The sequence below is a fragment of the Chionomys nivalis genome, chromosome 6 (genome assembly GCF_950005125.1).
Source record: "Chionomys nivalis chromosome 6, mChiNiv1.1, whole genome shotgun sequence".
NCBI classification, from domain to species: domain Eukaryota; kingdom Metazoa; phylum Chordata; class Mammalia; order Rodentia; family Cricetidae; genus Chionomys; species Chionomys nivalis.
The window spans coordinates 77,129,964-77,149,927 of NC_080091.1; the positions used below are offsets into that span (position 1 = coordinate 77,129,964).

A 19,964-nucleotide genomic window follows, 5' to 3' on the forward strand; every position below is an offset into this window, starting at 1 on the left:
TAGGGAAAAAGGAGCTTTCCAGGATTTTCAAATAGTGGAAGAAAACTGTATTCAATCCCAAACACTGCATGTTTTCATGAGAGAGTTCATAGGCCCTGACATTTAATGTGAATAAAAGTGTTTTTGAAGTGGTACTAAAGTGTATTTATGATAACCTTCCTTGGGATTTATACATGGGTCTTACTTTATATTAACTATGACTAGAAATATAGTTCTAATCTATGCTCATAAAAACCATATAACCATAATATTTTTATTTTAGGGGTATAAATCGCTGAGATTAATCAGATCCCACTGCATCATGATGAACAGGGTTCTAAAAAGAAAAGAGAACAGTTCATGAGCCCAAGAGACTGGATATTGGTGAAATCAAAGTGCATGCTTCTCCCGAGGATATCATCCCAAGAACTACTGTTTCTCTGCTGCCTCTTAGGGTCTCGTGTCTTTTAAATGATTCCTTGCCCCTTGTCTTGTATTTGGTTCTTTACCCAATTTTTTCTGCTGTGTGAAAAGGTATATTGCCCTTCACTGGGAGTCTAAGACTCAAATCACTCTAGAAAGAGCTGAGCTGTCCTCCCATTTTCACCACAGTGGGTGCTTTCCAGGTCACAGTGACAGGCCCCAGAGTGGCCATGGTTCTTATGCCTCCCAAAGTCAGGCCCATCATTTACCTTTAATTCTATGTGATACTGGACATGCTCCCTTTCTGAGGGAGAGGTAGTTGGGAACGCTCCAGTTGTTGAAGAAAACTAAGAAACTGGAGGGTCTCTACTCCAGAGGATAATAGCCAGATAAATAACAGCTTTAGGGCCCATGAGGAAAAACTGAAGATTAGGCTGTTATTCTGAAGGGCCATCGTATGTATGCTCAGAACAAATTATGCACACTTAAGGGGAAGCAGACTTCAGCTGCACAAAAGAAGCTCTTTTGACCAAAGATGATCAGCAACGCAATGAGTTGCTTTGAAAAGTGGAGTTTGGTAGTCATGGATACGTTCCTATGGCAACGACCACAGACATTTTAGGAGAGAGGAAATCTGTCCCCCATTTAGAAAGTTGATTCAATTGGCCTTTGAGGACCCTGAAAATGATGTCCTCACAAAGTTTAACTGATCATTCTCTGAATAGTATCTGTAAGGTGCCCTTGTACTTCAGGGTTGGCTTTCATGATGGTCTGCACAGTTCACAGTCGCTTTAATCCACAGAGTTCAAGTCAAGGCGCTAGGGCTTGATGACTTTTAGTAAGTCATGAAGCCCGTGTGTAAAATGCAGATGCTAGTATTAGCAACTGCCTAAGGTTGCTGTGTGATGGGATGAGACAGTGCTTGTTAAGCAGACAACTACGTAAACCAGCACGCAAACAACGTCCCCAGCACTAACACTATAGCTGTGGTGGCTTTGTTAGTCTCTTAGCGTGTTGTCTCATCCATCCTTTGTGTGCTGCTCTGATTGACATATGAACTATTCCTTCTAAGGCTTGCTTGTTAAAGGTTTAATTTCCAGGTCATGGGCTTTTAAGACGTGATCAGCGCTGGGCGGTGGTGGTGCACACTTTTAATCCCAGCACACAGAAGGCAGAAGCAGGTGGATCTCAGTGAGTTCAAGGCCAGTATGGTCTACAAAGCAAGTTCCAGGACAGCCAGGGCTATTACACAGAGAAACGCTGTCTCGAAAAACAAACAACAACAAAGAAGTGATCAGCTCCTGAGGGTGCTGACCTAGAAATGTATCCCTTATGGATTCAGTGATGGCATCCCTGAGATGTGGTAGGAATCTTCCTAGAGAGCTTTATTGGAGGAGGTCGGCTGGACTATATTCTTGAGAGCTCTAACTTGTCCTGAGCTCCTTCTCTTGTTTCTGTTTGCTTTCTGGCTGCCCTGTGTGAGCAGCCTCTTCCGCCACGCATGTGCACTGCCATCACAGGCTGAAGCTTCAAAAATTTCAAGTTAGAAATCAATTTTCCCTCCTTGAAATTGTTTCCCTTGAGTACCTGTCACAGTAATGAAAAGTCACAGACATGCATGTCCACATTTTCAGGGCTCTGTTCTCTTGATGTAATAGACATATCATCAGTTTCCAGAAATGAAGTGCATTTTAGGTCTATGGCATTAGCTGTAAATGTTTTCCTAGCTTGTTCTTTTGTCATTTGGCATGCAATGTTTGGCATGTAGAAGACTTGCTGTTTGCTGTTTTATAATTCAATAATGTTTATCAAGCTTTTCATTCCCTCAGAGCCTCCACACTTCCCTCTATTCCTTCTCAATGGAAAAGGTGAAGAAAGACTGAATCTTTGCACCAGAATTTGAAATGAAAATGCTCCCATGTCTTTGTAGACATAAAATAAAATTGCTATGTCACTGAGATGTTCCAGCCCTGTTCTCTTTAGAGGTGATCATTTCCTGAGAGTCATTTCCCAGAGTCTTCTGCTGGAGAATAGCTTCTCATAACAACTAGTCATTTACACAGTGTAGACATCTTTTTGTGGCCAGGTCACTACAAGCCTTTTAAGCTCTCTAGATGGGCTGGAAGTACCATGAGTGTGTCCCTTATATGACAGTGATAATCATGTTGCCAGCCAAACTATACACCTTTGTCAACAGGAAAATTGAGTCCCTGCTGCTTAAATAAAAGGGCTTGAAGTAGCTGGCACTATTGACATTTTATCATGACGTCTTGGTTAGGGTTTCTATTGCTCTGAAGAGACTTCATGACACGGCAAGTCTCATAAAACAGTTAATTGGAGCTGGCTTTCAGATTCAGAGGTTTAGTCTACTATTGTCATGACAGAGAGCATGGAAGCTCAGAGACAAAGTATTGGAGAGGCGACTAAGAGTTCTACATCTGGATCCTCAGGCAGCAGGGAGAGAGAGACGCTGGACCTGGCTCCAGCATCTGAAACCTCAACACCTCCCCCCCCCCCCCCCCCGAGGACACACTTCCTCCAATGAGGCCACACCTATTCCAACAAGACTGCACCTCCTAATAGTGTCACTCCCTATGGGCCTGAGGGGGGCATTTTCACTCAAACCACTACACATGTTTTCTGGGCAGCAACTGAGATGCTAGAAGGAATATCAGATAAAAGATCTGGATCATCCAATTCAATTCATTTTACCCGTCGTCCCTGCTTCGTTTGGTTATGTCTACAGAGAAAGGCATATTCGTCTTCTCAGCTCATAAGGAACTCATTGTCTAAGGGGAAGGGAGATACAGGAGAATGGATGGCCATGTTAACCCCAGCAGTATCCAAAGCCATATCACTTGTATGTGCCCAGCAGTCTCCCTGACATCTCTAGAGAACTGCCCCATTCCTGCCACAGCACCTGCTAATGTGGCTTCCTGGTTATTCCATTTGTGGCTTCCATTTCGGAAAGACAACACCTGGCATTGGTCTCGATTCCTTCCGCCTTCACTTAGAGAGGCTGACCCCTCACTATGGGCTTTCTGTTCTTCTTTGTAGTCTTTGTCCCTCAGGCATTTGACCACATTGGTTTTTTTTTTTTAATTTTATCACATGGCTAAGAGGATTATTTGACTACTGTCCTAGGCAACTTCGTTTTGTGTACAGTTCACTATTTAGCATTCATCCTCCAAACCCAGACCAATTTTACCCACTTAATTTCATTAAGTGATCATTCATTTGTTTTAAAGTTTAATGTTGTCTAATGATGTGCTGGATGAAAGTCAAGCTCTGAAATATCACATTCGGTGAGACCTTTAGTAACTCCACCTTATTGTGATCTGTGCCCCTCACCTTGCCCAGTTGCCACAAGATGGCTACATTTATTACAGACTGAAATGTATTTTCTCTTTCTACATCTTCCCAACGATGTCATCTTCTCTTTCCCCTTCCCAAAATCTCTTCTCTTCAAGTTCTCTCCTATCATGAGGAACTTAATGACTGATCCCAGGTTGTCAGCCTTGTAGGAAAAATGACTTTACCTTCTGAGCCACTTTGCTGGCCCAATATTTTTAAAATTCATGATTATTTTTAAATATCCAAGCTTTCTGATTGGTCCTCTTCATAGACACCTGTTCCTATTTCATTTAATAATTCTTATTCTTTTCTAATGACAATTATTCCTTCATCTATTTTGATCAGTGATTCTCAACCAGAAGCGTTTTTGCCTCCAAGACAATTTGGAAAGTCATGAAGGTGCTGTGACTATAAAAACATCTGGAGTAGAGGCTACTGCAGGCATCCAGTGTGGCTGTAAGAACATCTGGACTGGAGGCTACTGCAGGCATCCATCCAGTGTGACTGTAAGAACATCTGGACTGGAGGCTACTGCAGGCATCCATCCAGTGTGACTGTAAGAACATCTGGACTGGAGGCTACTGCAGGCATCCAGTGTGACTGTAAGAACATCTGGAATAGAGACTACTGCAGACATTCAGTGTGGAGAAGCCAGGAAGGGTGCTGTATATTCCATAATACTCAGGACAGGTTCCCCTCAATAAAGATCTGACCGTTCAAATGTTAGTAGTGATGACCTGAGAAACCCTACTCTAGGTCATTCAAATTATATCCACTACACTACCAAAGGCTCTTGTTGCTCAGTGACCTAGCTTCCTTTCACTACAGTATTTCTTAAGGGTTCTGCCACCTCCCAATAGTGCCGTGCTGTAGACCAAGCCATAACAGATAGATCTCAGGCCTCTGGAGAACATTTGACTTAGTTACCTTTCTATTGCTATGCTTAAGACATCATCACCAAGACAACTTGCAATTAATTCTTCTGAAAAGTTAGTATCTGTGACCACCATGTCTGGGAGCATGCCAGCAGGCAAGCGGGCAGTGACCACCATGTCTGCATGCCAGCAGGCAAGCGGGCAGTGACCACCATGTCTGCATGCCAGCAGGCAAGCGGGCAGTGACCACCATGTCTGCATGCCAGCAGGCAAGCAGGCAGGCATGGTGCTGGACCAGTAGCTGAGAACTCACATCTTGATCCACAAGCTCTAGGATCTGGGAATAGAATGGGTTTCTGAAAGCCATTTTCAAAGCCTACTCCTGTTATGGGTCTTAGGTAGTTCAGAGATTCACCAGTCTGACCACTGACAAATATTAAAGAAGAGGCTTTTGTTCATATTCTGGCCAGGTCTACACCCAGCACTCAGGATCCCCCAGGGCAGCGCAGAACCCAGCCACCTCAGTCAGGGGCTTTTAAAGGCAAAGAACATCAAGTTGCATCCTGTCTACAGGCAAGCAGTTCATTTCCTGCAAAGCAAGCTTTTGTTTATGAAGCAGAAGCAGCCGTTTTGTCAAAGTTGTACAAGACCAGGCAATTACAAAAATAAGCCCTTAACAGCACATAACATTTAGAAGTTCAATTTTGCATTGTGGTTCTCTTAAACACAGAAATTAAAAATTTTTAAACACAGTTAGCGATCAGCATAACCTTAGCCATCACAACCCCAGCAACAAAGCTCCTCCGACTAGTGACACCCAATCCTTCCCAAACAGTTCTACCAACTGGGGACCCATTATTCAAATATATGAGCCGTTCTCATTCAGATCATCACATTCCAGACCAGCTCTAAACTACAGCATCAGTTTGCAGTGGCTTTACATCTGGCTTTCTTACTCCAGCAATCAGGATCTCCCCCACCCCCACTCTGGGTAAATCTCACTGAAGTATTTCCAGACTCCTGTTTGTGGTAATACTCGACATCTACAAAACCCAGACAGCAGGCTCACTTTCGATTGTGGGAGTATTTCCTTCTCTTCCCGCCCCCTCAGCCATGCAGTTTGCTTCATGGTACGGGATTCAGACGGAAGCAACAGCAGTTTGTTCTGCTTGCCCTTCTTCACTTTCTGTGCGCCAGGACCCCTGACCTCAGACCTCGGGGGTCAGCAGTGCACCTGATTCTGGGTTAGCAAAGTTACTCGGAGCAAAGCTGAACTATGGCTCTCAATCCCACTTTCCCCTCGGGATTTCTTCATTGAGTTTTGTTTTTATATTTTGTAATTGGTATGTGTTTGGGGTAAGGGGAGCCAAGAATTTATCTTGACTAGATGGCTATTGTACAGTCATTTATGGCTGCTTCTTTTCAGAAAAAGGTATTTGCCTTTTTTTTTTTACAAAAAAATATGCTAACTTGTATACTTGCAAGATGGTCTAAAAAATTTTCTACAGAATTCAGATCATTAGTTCCTTAGAAATTCCATTTAAAAATGGACAAAGCACACAAAATGGAGATATGAAAGCAATGAACGAATGAGCACACAGCAAGGAGTCCACTTCCCACCGCACATTTACATACGATGCAGCAACAAAGTTCAGAGGAAAGCTGGCTTGGTAAGAAATATAAGCAGAAAACAAACAAACAAACAAACAAACAAAAAACCCCAACCAGCTCTTAACCATCTAGAAAGTTTTTAGGGGAGTGGTGGACTTTGGGGATTTGACCATCCCTTTCTATCTGGGAACAGGTTATTTATAAACAATTTATTTCAACTTAACGTTGGCAAATACCGAGGTAGAGCTAGAGAATTATAGCTAAATAAAATAATCTTGGACTCTAGGAGTCCACAACTGGAGGCAACAGGTGGGTACATGAACAAGTGTGTTTGGGGGTCGGATTCTAATCTGGCGGAGGGGGCAATAGCTGTACCGGGTGGTAGCCAGGAAAAGCTGCAAGGACAGTGATGTCCCGGGGGAATATTGGGCGGTCAGCACGAATTCACCCGTGAAAGATCCTTCTCTGCGGGGACAGAGACGGGGAATGGAGGCGGCTGTGGGGTGTGTGTGTGTGTGTGTGTGTGTGTGTGTGTGCAGGTTTGGCCGGGCACAGCAGCTGGTTGACAAGTCGCCGGGCGTCGCAGAGGCTCGGGGTTTCCGCCAGGGGGCGCCGTGGTCCCGCCTCGGCCGGGCCGTTACGTTTCCGGGCACCGAGGCCCGGGAGCCGCCATCACCGACCGGGCGGGCAGGCGCGCGTCGCCACTGTGGGCCGCTCCGGTTACCGGGGCAACCGCGGCGCTTCCTCCTTGTGGGCCGCGACCGTCTCTCGGCGCCATTTTCAAACTGCGCTGGTGCCGGAGCCATTGGGCGCAGCGGGAGGAGCCAGTGAGGACCGCGGGTCCCCAGGGCGATGCGCCGCGCCGGGAAGCGGCGACGGGAACGGAGGTGAGGCTCGCCCGGGGGGCGGGGGGAAGGCCGCAGGGGGCCGGGCGGGGTCGCGGGGCCTCCGGGGCGGTTCCCCGAGGGAGGAAGTGGGGGAGGGCGACGCCGGGACCGCCCCACTGTCCGACCGTGCGGCGGGGCGGCGGGGCGGCGGGGCCGAGCCGCTGGCTGGCTGGCTGGACGGGAAAAAGTCCCCGGCGGGGAGAACGGTGGCTCCACCTTCCAGGCTGAGTCCCGGAAGGACGACGAGGCCGCCCCGGCCCACCCGCTGCGTGACGCCCGCGCTGCGGGGTTTGGTGTTTAAACCCTTCTGCATCCACGCGTTGGATGTGTCTGAAAAAGTAAGAGGTGACCTCCTTAAGATACCCACGCCCCGGAGTGTAGTGGACAACTAGCTCTAAACGCTGAACCTACCCTTTTATGTTGTTTTGATCAAAAAGTTGTCATCCGGAATATAGGAACAACCTAACATGTACGTGTTTTTGTTTTGCTGGGAGGATTTTACACCGTACTCTCATTCTGTGTTGTTCTTCTCGAAGGATGCAGAGAGATGGTTTTGGGTACCTGGAGTTGGCAGCTGTCAAAGACGGGGAATGTTTCTTGGAGTTTGCCCTCTAATTCTAGCTTGTCAGGTGCTTTTCTTGGGACCACAAGAGTTTCTCTAAAACACCCGGCATCAGTCAAGTCCCTCTTGTGGAAGGAACTAGAAAGTCCTAGGGGAGGCCTCTCAGAGAGGCTAGATTTATAAACAAGAGTAATCAAGAAGAGGTCCTAATTTAGAAGTAGTCTTGTGGCCTGGGAAGTTACTTTCTTAGGACAGCTTTTCTTCACTCAGTGTTTGAATAGGGAGGATGCTACTGGTCCTTTATCCCATACTGGGTGTTCACAGCAGAAGGTTTGTTTTGGAGGTATTCATATGTAGCACTTACAATTTACTGTTGGTGAAGAACATACTTTTTGTTTGATTTAGAAGTCAGAGTTCTATGACTACATTTATTTGGCAAAGTCTAGAAAGGAAATGAACTTTGCATAACTCTATTTTAGGGTAGATTGATGGAGAAAATAGTCGTAGATGTTTAAAAAGACAAGAAAAAAAAAAGGCACAAGTATAGTAGCGAGAGGTGTAGCCCAGAAACAGAGTGCTGGCTCTGGGTGTGATCCCCAACACCACAAACAAACAAAATAGACAAGTATAAAAATGTATTCAGAGGTGCGCCTATATGTGTGTTTTACTTTAAAAAAAATAATAAAAGGAAGCAAAGGTGGGCATGGTGAAACGCACGGGTAATCCTAGCACTATAGAGGTAGAGGTGGAAGAGAAGGTTGAGACCACCTGCTCTACAGTAGTGAGTTCCCAGTCAGGACATCATGAGGAGCTTTGGTCTCAACATATGAAAAAGTACAAAAACAGCAGAAACGAACACGGCGAAATGCTCATCTGAAAACTCCATACACGTCGTGCCTGGGTGGCTTCCCCGTCCACGCTTTTGTCCCTCTGGAAAGGAAGCGTCCTTCCCAGTTACTCGCCTCCTGTGAGACTTTCTAGCCCCGCAGTTGAATCTGAATGTCTCTGAGCTTTTCGTGAATGAAGTCACATAGTGTGTGTGTGTGTGTGTGTGTGTGTGTGGCTTCTTTGCTTGAATAACCTTTTGAGAGTCAGCCCTGTTGTCTGTGTGTACTGACAGCTTGTTGCCTCCAGTCCGGGTCACACTGTCTGGTGTAGGGTAGCCTGTTTATCAAACCCCTTTCAGTTTGGTGCAGTTGTGAGCAAACCTGCTCTAAATGCTGCTGTAGTCTCCTCGTGGGCATTCGTGTCCATTTTCTTCTGTCAATGTGCAGGTACAGCGTTATAGGCGTGGGAGTGTTTAACGCTGTCAGAAACTGCCGGACTTGTTCCAAGGTGGTTTTACTCTCTCAGCCACGTGTGGGTTTCACTTCCTGGGAGCCTTTGCTGACACTGGGTATTGTCAGCCCTTTTCGACTTCCGGGATAGGCAAAACTGCACCTCATTGTGATAATAGTTTGTGTTTTCCTAATGTTAAGCATCTTTTCATATATTTCTTGAGATATCTTTTGCAAGGTGTGTTTTCAAGTTTTTGTGCAACAAAAATTCAGTTTTAGCACAATTTGGGAGGCTAATTTGGGACCAGGTCTTGCCATGTATCCCTGGCTGACCTATGTACTTACTATGTACAACAGGGTGCTCTCAGATTGAGGACAGTCTCCCTGTGTCTGCCTCCTAAATGCTGGGAATACAGGTGTGTGCTTCCATACTGGGCCTAGCCCCGATTTTCATGTCAGATTGTTTTATTATTAAACTCTAAGAGTTCATTTTCTCCTCTGTGTGTAAATATTTCCTTATAGCTTATGGATATTTTCTGGCAGTCTTAGGTTTTCGTTCTTCTTTTCCCCCTATTCTCTTCCTTGGTGAGGTCAAGCCAGGGCTTCACAATACTAGGCAAGAACTACCATTGAGTCCCGTTCCCACTGTGACTTTGATTTTCCTTAGTGGGGTATTTGGATGAGTTGATGTTTGTCACTTTTATGAGGCCCCACCTATCAGGTTTTTCTGTTCTGTTTATTGCTGTTAAGGAATTCCCTGTGGGTTGTGCGCTCAGCCCAGTGTAGGGCACTTGTCCAGCGTGAGCAAGATGTCTGGATGCCGTTCACATGTAAGAAAGTGGAGTTTCTGTCAAGGATCCCTTGCCGGCCTCTGGGAAATCTTTGTTTTCCTCTAGATTTGTTGTTGTTTTAACTTTTGCATTCAGGTTTGTGAAGAAATGCATGTTTTAATGTAGCAAAATAGAGATCATATGTACTGGATTTAAATCAATGTTAATATTACAGAGTAATGATGACCAGAAAAGGAACAAAATTGTTCTTTCCTATTCAAGGAGCTTCTCTTGCAGTGAAACTTTGAGGGCTGTGTTGATCTTCCCTCAGGACTTTGACTGTGGAGAGTGAGTAAAGCCGGCCTGGGAGACGAGATGAGCACGGCCGCGGAAAGGAAGTACATCAATGTGAGGAAGAGGCTGGACCAGCTGGGCTACCGCCAGACTCTGACTGTGGAGTGCCTGCCTCTGGTGGAGAAACTCTTCAGGTAAGGGTGAAAGCGCAGTTAGAGATGCCTGTGTTCTTTAATCCACGTCCTGAGTTTGCGGTGACCTTCCTGCTTCAGGAAAGCGGCAAGGGGACTCTGGGGAAGTCTGTAAGTCTGCTAAAGCTGTCTGTGCTCTCCTCAGTCCAAAGCCTTGTCCCCAACAGAGGGCCTTCATGGTGCAGGATGCTAGGGATTGCTATACCCTCTGTTCTCTGAGTGTTTTCTCAATGGAATTGCACTCTGAGGTTTCCGATAGAGGTCAGAGGTCCTTTCTCTTTTCTGTCTTGTCGTTTGTTTTTACCCTTCTGCACTGGTGAGGACGGTACACAGCCCTGAGTGTGCTGGGCAGGCGCTCTACACTGAGCTGTACTCCCACCCAGCTCTCCTCTTCAGTTCCCTGTCTGTCAGCTGGTCTTTGATTTCTGTTATTCTAGAAAGGTTCTCTAATTTGTTGCTGTTGCCGTTGCATGTGACCTCAACTGACAGGCTCTCTGTGATTTCCCCTCCTTTTCCACAAGAGCTGTAGTGTGGAGGTTTGAGACTGCAGAGGGTATTTGAGAAGGTTCATTAGTAGGACTACAGGTAATGCTGGTAGACAGCAAGGAATGGTAAAGATAACTTGTGACCTCGGGTACGACCCCAAACCTCTCATGACCTGGTTTCCTGACGCTTTGACCTCGCACGTGTTGAGTCACACAACATGCACTCTCACTCTTGCTGTTTGTACACTCCTCCCTCTGGCTGTAGGGAGCCCTCACTCCTCCCTCTGGCTGTAGGGAGCCCTCACTCCTCCCTCTGGCTGTAGCGAGCCCGCCGTCTCTGTTCTCGTCCTTGTGCCTCACCTTTCTCTCCCCGCTGTGTAGGACAGTCACATCGGCTGCATTTTACAGTCGCTGTGCATCATCATTGTCATCTTGGTGTTGTCTCCTTTCATTGCAGACTTCACAAGATATGATCATTTACAGTTACTATAGATTGCTCATATAGGAAGCTTGGAAATGTTTGATTTATCATGTACTAAGTGTCTGATGATTGTAGAATATAAATTCTTCATTATTAAGTGCATTTTGTGTGTGTTTTCTCACAAAACGTTTAGTTAATAAGTGTTCTATAAGCTGTGTTCTTAGAGGTAAGAGCCTGATTTTGGTTTGCTGTCTTCCTGGAGGTAGCATACAGCAGACAGCCAGTACACGTTTACTCAATAAACCAGTTGCACCTAGAGAAGGAGCAGGAGGGAGTTTGAGCCGTGATCTGACAGGGTAGCTCATTTGTTGGGAACGTGAGTTAAATGTTGCTGAACAATAGGATTTTTAAACTAAAGGTAAAATTGTCAATAAAAGTACTTTCAGAACTGGGGAAAAAACAACAATATGATGTTTGTATTTTATAACTTATAGCTTGTTTTGAGAAACTTTTGAGGACTTTTGATACCTTGAAAGTTCATTCTTCTCGTAAATTTGGTATTACTTAACATTAGCATTATACTTAAGCCTTTTTAGAAATGTATTTGAAGTTACTAGAAGGCTAATAGAATGCTTTCTTGCCTTTCATTTTCTGTCCTTTAACGGTAGTGATTTAGTTCACACAACAGAAAGCCTGCGACAGTCCAGGTTGTCCTCGGCAAAGGCGGAAAAGGAAAGTGCCAACTTCGATTTTGTTTTGGAGCCTTATAAACTTGAGAATACAAGACTGAGCAGGGAGAATAATGAATTGTATCTGGAGTTGATGAAGCTGAGAGAATGCTCAGACCAGCACATTAAAGGTACATGAAACCTTGATGATATTTTTAAATGCAGGACCTTGTCACCTTTGTTTTATAAGTGGAAAAGGCTAAAGTCTTGTTTTAAAGTCCTTGACAAGAAAACTGATAGTCATGTGAACAGCTCCGTCAGTACAGGAAGCTGTATTAAAGAGTGAGTGAGAATGGAGACAAGTGTGTAGTCCGTAGCCATGATAGTCCCCATGATATGCGGATTATGTTTTTGGTTTGAAGTTGGTAAAAAGAATATTAAATGGCAGAATAGAAGACATTTTCTTGAAGCAACTATTGTTCCTCTTACTGAAAAGAAAAGTAATGAGTAGCCGTGCAGCACTTATTAGGTGGTGTTGAACCAGGAAGGAGATAAATTATTTGGTTATCTTACTATAAACTTTATATTCAATAATTCTTTAGCCTAAAGCCGACTTACTGGATCAAAACCATGTTACACATTAGTCATATACAATAATAACAAAATATAAGGTTGTTTTTTCTGATTATGTGCAGATTTGTTAGCAGTAGGAAGTACATTTGGCTTAATCCAACCTGTAAGGCTCAGGTGGCACCTCTCAGCTTGGTGCTAATGTCTTGATCTTTTCATCTTTCTCACTTTAAGAGTTGAAAACTACATTGAAAAAGTGTGCACATGAGACAGCTGATCTGAAGTTTCTGAATAACCAGTACGTTCATAAGCTCAAACTCCTGGAGAAAGAGAGCAAAGCTAAGAATGAGAAAATCCAACAGCTTCAAGAAAAGAATTTGCACGCTGTAGTACAGACTCCCGGTGAGTCCTCCCCTTCTCGAGCCAAGCTGGCTGGTGTGATCATGACGACAGACTGGACTGTGTTGGCCGGTGTGCTCATGATGACAGGCTGGACTGTGTCTCTTTCTCATGAGAACTGATCTGTTTAGAAAGTGCAGCTCTAGTCGGGCCTGCTCCTGAGAAAGTAAACGGGTTATGAGTTTTATATGACTCTAAGATCAATCTATCCATTTATAAATATTCCTGCTGTCTATAAAGATAATTGCAGAGGTGTTCACTACTGACTCCGATTATAGTATGACTCTATTACAGGTGACATCCTATTATATTTTAGTTGCGTTCTTTGGAGTTTCAGTTATCTGTTCACCGTGTGTGTTTCTGCTCTGTTTGTGCAGGAATGTGTGTGTGTGCGTATGTAGGCCAGAAGTCAACTTTGGATTTCTTTCTCTTTTGCTTTCCACCATTGTTTTGAGACAAGGTTTCTCACTGAGCCTCGAGCTTGTCTATGAGGCTAGACAGGCTGACCAGCAAGCCCCAGGGATCTTTCTGCCTCTGCTTCTCTGGTGCTGGGATTACAGGCTTTGGCACCACCACTGAATTTTGTTTTGTTTTGTTTTGTTTTGTTTTCCTTAATTAAATTCTGTTTTTCTTTTTTCTTTCTTTTTTTTTTATTGAAAAAAAAAATTTCCGCCTCCTCCCCGCCTCCCATTTCCCTCCCCCTCCTCCCGCCCCTCTCCCCCTCCCCCCACTCCTCTTCTCCTCCCTCTCCAGTCCCAGGAGCAGTCAGGGTTCCCTGCCCTGTGGAAAGTCCAAGGTCCTCCCCCCACCATCCAGATCTAGGAAGTTGAACATCCAAATTGTCTAGGCTCCCACAAAGCCAGAACCTGAAGTAGGATCAACACCCCGTGCCATTGTCCTTGGCCTCTTGTCAGCTCTCATTGTCTGCCATGTTCAGAGAGTCTGGTTTTATCCCATGCTTTTTCAGTCACAGTCCAGCTGGCCTTGGTGAGCTCCCAATAGATCAGTCCGACTGTCTCAGTGGGTGGGTGCACCCCTCGTGGTCCTGACTTCGTTGTACATGTTCTCCCTCCTTCTGCTGCTCATTAGGACCTTGGGAGCTCAGTCCGATGCTCCAGTGTGGGTCTCTGTCTCTATCTCCATCCATCGCTAGATGAAGGTTCTATGGTGATATGCAAGATATTCATCAGTATGGCTATAGGATATGTTCATTTCAGGTTCCCTATCCTCAGGTGCCCAAGGAACTAACTGGGGACATTGCCCTGGGCATCTGGTAGCCACCCCAAGTTCAAGTCTCTTGCCAACCCTTAGGTGGTTCCCTTAACTAAGATATGAGTTTCCCTGCTCCCCTATCCAACCTTCCTATATCCCCAATCATCCCGTTTCCCCAAGTTCCCCTCATCCTCTCCTTCACACTTTTCTTTCTCCATCTCCCCTTACCCCCATCCCACCCTACCCCCAAGATTCCAATTTTTTGCCCGGCACTCTTGTCTACTTCCCATAGCCAGGAGGATAACTATATGTTTTTCCTTGGGTTTGCCCTCTTCAGACTCAGATCCTCATGCTTGAATGGCAGGCACTTTGAGAGCTGAGCCATCTCCAGCCTCTAGTGACCTGTTCTTCGGACATTGTTTAATAAGCTTGTGTTTTTAGTTCTTACTGCCAGTGCTCCTCATCTGACGTTGTCTGATGGTGATATTTTAGTTCATGACATTGACCACTAAAAGACACTCTTAGATTTTAATCCTACCAAAATCTAATCTAGCCAAGGAACAGTTTAAACCTGTGCACATATGCCAAGCCTGCAGGCATAGAAAACTTGTTTTATAGTCTCATTAAATATTTGAGAAATACATTGTTCAGTCAGAGAGCAGGGTGAATATTTACATTAGAGCCCACTTTAAAAGAGAAGGTTAATCTATGTTGTTCGGAATTTAGAAAAGTGTCTGGTTCTTCTTGGTTTTTAAGACATACATCTATTTCTGTATTCTTAGGAGGCAAGAAAAGAAGCATTGCATTTAGGCGTCAGCGGATGCAAATCGATGAACCAGCCCCACCCTCTGAAGTCAGTTCATACCCAGTTCCACAGCCAGAGGACCCATATATTGCAGACCTCCTGCAAGTGGCTGATAACAGGTGTGTTACATACTCATTTGCTGAGCTGGGAGGGGTGGATGTGTGCAGTGTCTCAAGGACCTGAGTTCAGTCATTATCATCATCGTCTTCATCTTTGTTTCTGTCCTGCCAGCCAGCCTCCAAATAACGACAGAGACTTCCTACTAATTATGAAAGCTTGCCTATAGCTTAGGCTTGTTCCTAACTAGCTCTTATAACTTAAATTAACCCATTTATGTTAATGTACGTTCTGTCACATGGTGTTACCGTTTTTCTATCTTGTATCATCTGTTTCCTCTCTATGTTTCTTGGCTTCTCTCATGCGCCTCGAGCATCTCCTACTTCCTCTTTCTCTGCCCAAAAGTTCCTCTTATACCTCCTGCTTAGCTGTTGGCCATTTAGCTCTTTATTAAGACAATCACAGCAATATATCCTCACACAGTGTACAAATATCCCACATCATTTGTTTTTAGTTCTTACTGGCTTGTTTGATTACTAGCTGTGTTGTAAAATATTCAGTGGGAAAACTTGGCCTTGTTAATTGTGTCCCTGCGTCTAGCATAGAACTTTGCATAGGTCCTCAGTAGGTGTTTTCAGAATGATAAGGACACTTTTTACTTGTTTAAAAGCTTTGTTTTCTAATAAGTCATGTATCTGAGGTTTCTGTCCATACTTGCTATAAAATACCTAACTGCTTTTAGGAACCTATTTCAATAGAGTTGCTTTGACATTCGGTTTCATCTAAGTAGGTTAACTTTTACTGGAATCTCTACTGCTTCAGACTTGTAGCAAAATGCCAGCTGGACGTGAATAGAATGCTATCTTGATCTGAAATTCTTCTCTCCTACATTCTTTAGCCCTATATTTATATTTCCTTTTGTAAGTCAGAGTCAGAAATAAATTCTGTTTAGTTAACTGTTCATTAGGCCTCCAGGACAAGGCTTGATTCCATGCTGAGGTCATCAGAGTAAGGTCATGCTGCTGTTTGGACATGCTTGAGTCCAGGTGTCACTGAGAGAGTTATAGGGCTTTAAGGGCAAGAGAACAAATGCCAGTGACACTCTAGTGATTCTGGGGGAGGCCTCCAAACCGGGGTACATGGGAAGACAGTGCAGGTAAGGACTTTGTGGTTCATAGAGAAGACAGAGGAGGTTTTTCAACCACTCATCATTTCTAAAAGAGCATTGATTGAGATCTCCTGAAGACCACTTCAGTATTTATTCTCTCCTAATATCATGTGCCTGTGTTTATGTGACTACCTTGACCTTTTGTGGGTTGCTCATCTGCTAAAGTTATGGCTAGGCTGCCAGGTAGTCTTATTTAAAGAATTGTTTACACTGTAGAAGTGCCTCAGTCTGTTTTGTCTGTTTGCTTTGGTGTGCACACACACATTGCATAGAATCTCCTGCATTGATCTTAGAGTGCTCGCGTGCCTGCTTGTATCCTTAGTAGGTTAGTAGAAACTTTTGTCTTCAATAAATGTTGGAATGAGCTCTCTGCAGCCTACTTATTGCAGCTCATGGAAAATGTCCCTTCAAAGCAGACCTGCTTCAGGCTTTTCCCATCAAAAGTGGGTTATGCCATACTTAGACAATAGAATCCATGTGGAGCTCAGATGGTTTGGGTTAAGTCTTGATTCGCAGAGCTCACAGGTTCTAGGAAAAACAGGCTTTGCTTGGGTCACTAGAAAATTGCTCTTTTCTCCATTTTCTCCTCTCCAAAAGTATAAAGTAGTTTAGTAGGCAGCTCAGGGCTGGTTAGGGTCAGAACACACATGCTTGTCCCTTGTCTCATTTAGTGATACTGTTAATTTTGAGCTAGACCTTGAGTTTCCTGAGCCTAAAAATTGGTATCTGTACCTTAGAGTCGCTCTAAGGACACAGCTAAAGAGTGAAGTGATTATTGCATGACGTGTCTGAGTTTCAAATCACTTGCCTCTCAATTGTGATCCCTCCCTCTATAAATTTAGCTCTCCAAGGTGATGGACTGTGTTTATGATGAGGCTCTAGGACCCTGCAGCACAGTACTGCGCCCTCCCCTCCCCTGAACCCCTGGTAGCCAGAAGTGCGATTTTATGCAACAACAATTACTTTCATGTTCCACTGTATTGTCTCCTCAACCCAAGTCTGCTACATATGCTAACATTGGTTATCCGTGTTTGTTCCATTGTATTGTCTCCTCAACCCACGTCTACTCCATATGCTGATAACCAGTGGGTTATCCATGTTTCAGGATTCAGGAACTTCAGGAGGAAGTCCACCAGCTGCAAGAGAAGTTAGCACTGATGGAAAACGGGGTGAGAAATTACAGCAAGCAGGTAGGAATTTGCTTATTTGTGTGTCTGGGTTGAGATGTGTTTGCTCTGATCATGACTAGAATTGTTTTATACTTGATATTACACATCCCTAGTTTTAAATGCAGCCTTTATCTTTTCCAAAAAGCTTGTTAGTCGAGTTAATAGGTGGAGTAGCTTTAGAGTGCCTGGTCCGTTCCCTTCATTATTCACTGAGGTGAGCAGCAATTTTAAAATTGTTTTGGTTTTTCTTTTATTTTATTCTATTTCCCTAAATCAAAAAAAATTGCCCCAAATAAAAATTGTGTGTTGCTATGTTTATCTCAAGAATAATTTTATTTAAGTATGACAGCATATTTTTATAATTATGTTTGTTAAGAGGGCCGGCTGGATGTCTCAGAAGATAGAGGTGCTTGTCACCTGGCCTGATGACCTGAGTTTGATTTCCAGGACCCAAACAGTGGAGGGAGAGAACAGACTCCCAAAAGTTGTCCTCTGACCTCCGTTTATAAGCCATGCACACACACACACACACACACACACACACACACACACACTATAATAAAATAAATATTTTTTAAAAAACACAAAGGAAAATAACTTTTTTGTTTATTTCTTTTTTACTGAATCTAAGCCTTTGACAGTTCCTCTTCTGGGTTGCTCTGCTCGCTGTGGTTCCTCTGGAAGCATTACTGCAGCATGGCAGTTTCCTAAGGAGAAGGACCCAGCAGATGCAGTTAGATCATAACCACAGAAAGCTTCATGCTTGTGTTCTCTGTGTTGGGCTCTGGGCTAAACAGCATGCTTTATGTTCTTCTGTGCTTACTGAAGTTTAAACTGGGTAATGTTTTTTCATGTACATGGTTATGTTGCATGATCTGTACATACAACTCTATATGTACCAGTATGCTGGTATAACTCTTAGTTTGTAAAGTACTTTGAAAATTATTTGGATTGGAAAGGAGTTAAAGAAAGTTCTAATATTCTCAAACCAAAAACCCCCACAAACAAACATAAAGGAGTCAAACAAACTTCTTTATGAAGGCACTAAAAACATTGGTTCTCAGCCTGTGGGTCATGACTTCTTTGGGGTCAAATGACACTCTCACAGGGGTCATGTTATCAAATACCATGTACATCGGATACTTACATTATGATCCATAGCAGTAAAATTACAGTTATGAAGTAGCAGCGAAAGTAATGTTATGGTTGGGGTCACCACAACATGACGAGTTGTAAGGGGCAACAGTAGGAAGGCTGAGAGCCACTGCACTCATCACACTGGGCTGTGACTTGGGGATAAAAAGCTTACCTAGCATTAGGCACCGGATTCAATTCTTAGCATAGCAGAAAATGGGGGGGGGGCACAAATTGAATGTGGTTGTGTTTTTTTCAGTTTATAACCACATTTTCCCAAGTACTATATGAACAGAAGCTGCCCAAGCCTTGCTGTCTCTGAGGTGGCTGAAGTGTTTGGAGGACGTCGCTTGGTCATGCTGGTTAAAGCACTAGTTCACTAACCATCCGTCTTAGCTGTGCCCTCTCTGCTGTGGATTCTTCTTTGGCTTGTGTTTGTTCTTCTCAGAAGGTATTCCCAGCTGTGAGGGCTAGGGGTCAGCTCCGTGGTGGGCGCTTATCCAGCCTGCTCAAAGCCCTGAACTGAAAACAGTAACAGCACAGTCACTATTCCTGACTTCTTCGGACAATCCATCTTCACTGTCTCAAAGTATCTCCTTGTTTCAGTGCCCTGTTCTTACCTTTAAGTAGTTATATTTGTACTCAGGGTCTCGTAAGACTTAATGGATAGGGGGTTGTGTAGCAGTACTTTCTTGTCAGGACAGCCAGCTCACAAATAATGTCTGGGAGACTTATTATTATGAATGCTTGGCCTTGGCTTTGTTCCTAACTAGTTCTTATAACTTAAATTAACCCATATTTCTTAATCTGCATTTTATAACATGATTTGTTACTAATATATGTATTGCCCATCCAGCTTCCTCTGCATCTGGCTGGTGACTCCACTTTTCTTCTTCCTAGAGTTCTCTCTCTCTCTGCCTGGAAGTCCTGCCTATACCTCCTGCCTAGCTGTTGGCTGTTCAGCTTTTTATTATACCAAATCACAGCAATATATTTTTACATAGTGTAAAATTTCCCCCTTCTTGTCTAAATAAAAAGAAAAGGTTTTCAGTCTAATACGGTAAAATTATATACGATAAAATTACGTACGATAATAATTAAGAATTAAATTTACAATATTCAGTCCATTTGTATTTGGCAAATTTGGAGAAATTGCTCTATTATCTATCTTATCTTGATGAGTTCAAAGCTTTATTCCTAAACCATTTTCAATCATAACTTGTATTACCATCCTAAAAAAATTTTTTTCGATCTTAAATATCTTTTTAGATAAACAACTTAACCTTTAATGTTTTCCAACCTTATAAACTTTACATCTCTTTGTAAGTTTCTTTACTGAATTTGGTAACAAAGAAAACTGTATGACTGTCTTCACCTCCTTCAAAGACCCCAAAGGATATAATATTACCTGAATAAACAGTAAATACAGAACAAGCGTCTTCCAAAACTACAGAAACAACAGAGACATCTGGCTGCCTGGACACTCACCAAGGTTCTTCTGCAATGTTGAGGCATCCCTCTTCAGCCTACAGGCCGAGAATATCTGACAGATTTCCCGTGAAATGGGGATTTTGAAGGACTGTCCTACCTTGTCTTAACAAAATTTGGTAGTCACCTTCTTTTGTGTCCTGCTTGTCCGATTTGAACAGCATA

At 43.8% G+C, this 19,964-nt stretch overlaps 1 protein-coding gene across 4 annotated transcripts in view; it reads left to right on the forward strand.

Annotated features, from left to right (window-relative positions):
* The first annotated feature begins 6,931 nt into the window (after nt 1-6,931).
* Nucleotides 6,932-19,964, forward strand: part of Cep135 (centrosomal protein 135) — a 60,510-nt gene continuing 47,477 nt past the window's right edge. For 3 of the 4 annotated variants that reach the window (XM_057772718.1, XM_057772722.1, XM_057772721.1), the window contains exons 1-6: nt 6,932-7,129; nt 10,070-10,226; nt 11,798-11,988; nt 12,602-12,769; nt 14,761-14,902; nt 17,114-17,198. In XM_057772718.1, coding sequence (XP_057628701.1) covers nt 10,114-10,226; nt 11,798-11,988; nt 12,602-12,769; nt 14,761-14,902; nt 17,114-17,198 — 699 coding nt within the window. In that variant the 5' untranslated portion in view covers nt 6,932-7,129; nt 10,070-10,113. Of the gene's footprint in view, nt 7,130-10,020; nt 10,227-11,797; nt 11,989-12,601; nt 12,770-14,760; nt 14,903-17,113; nt 17,199-19,964 lie in introns of all 4 variants that reach the window. The other variant, XM_057772719.1, reaches the window with a different exon arrangement.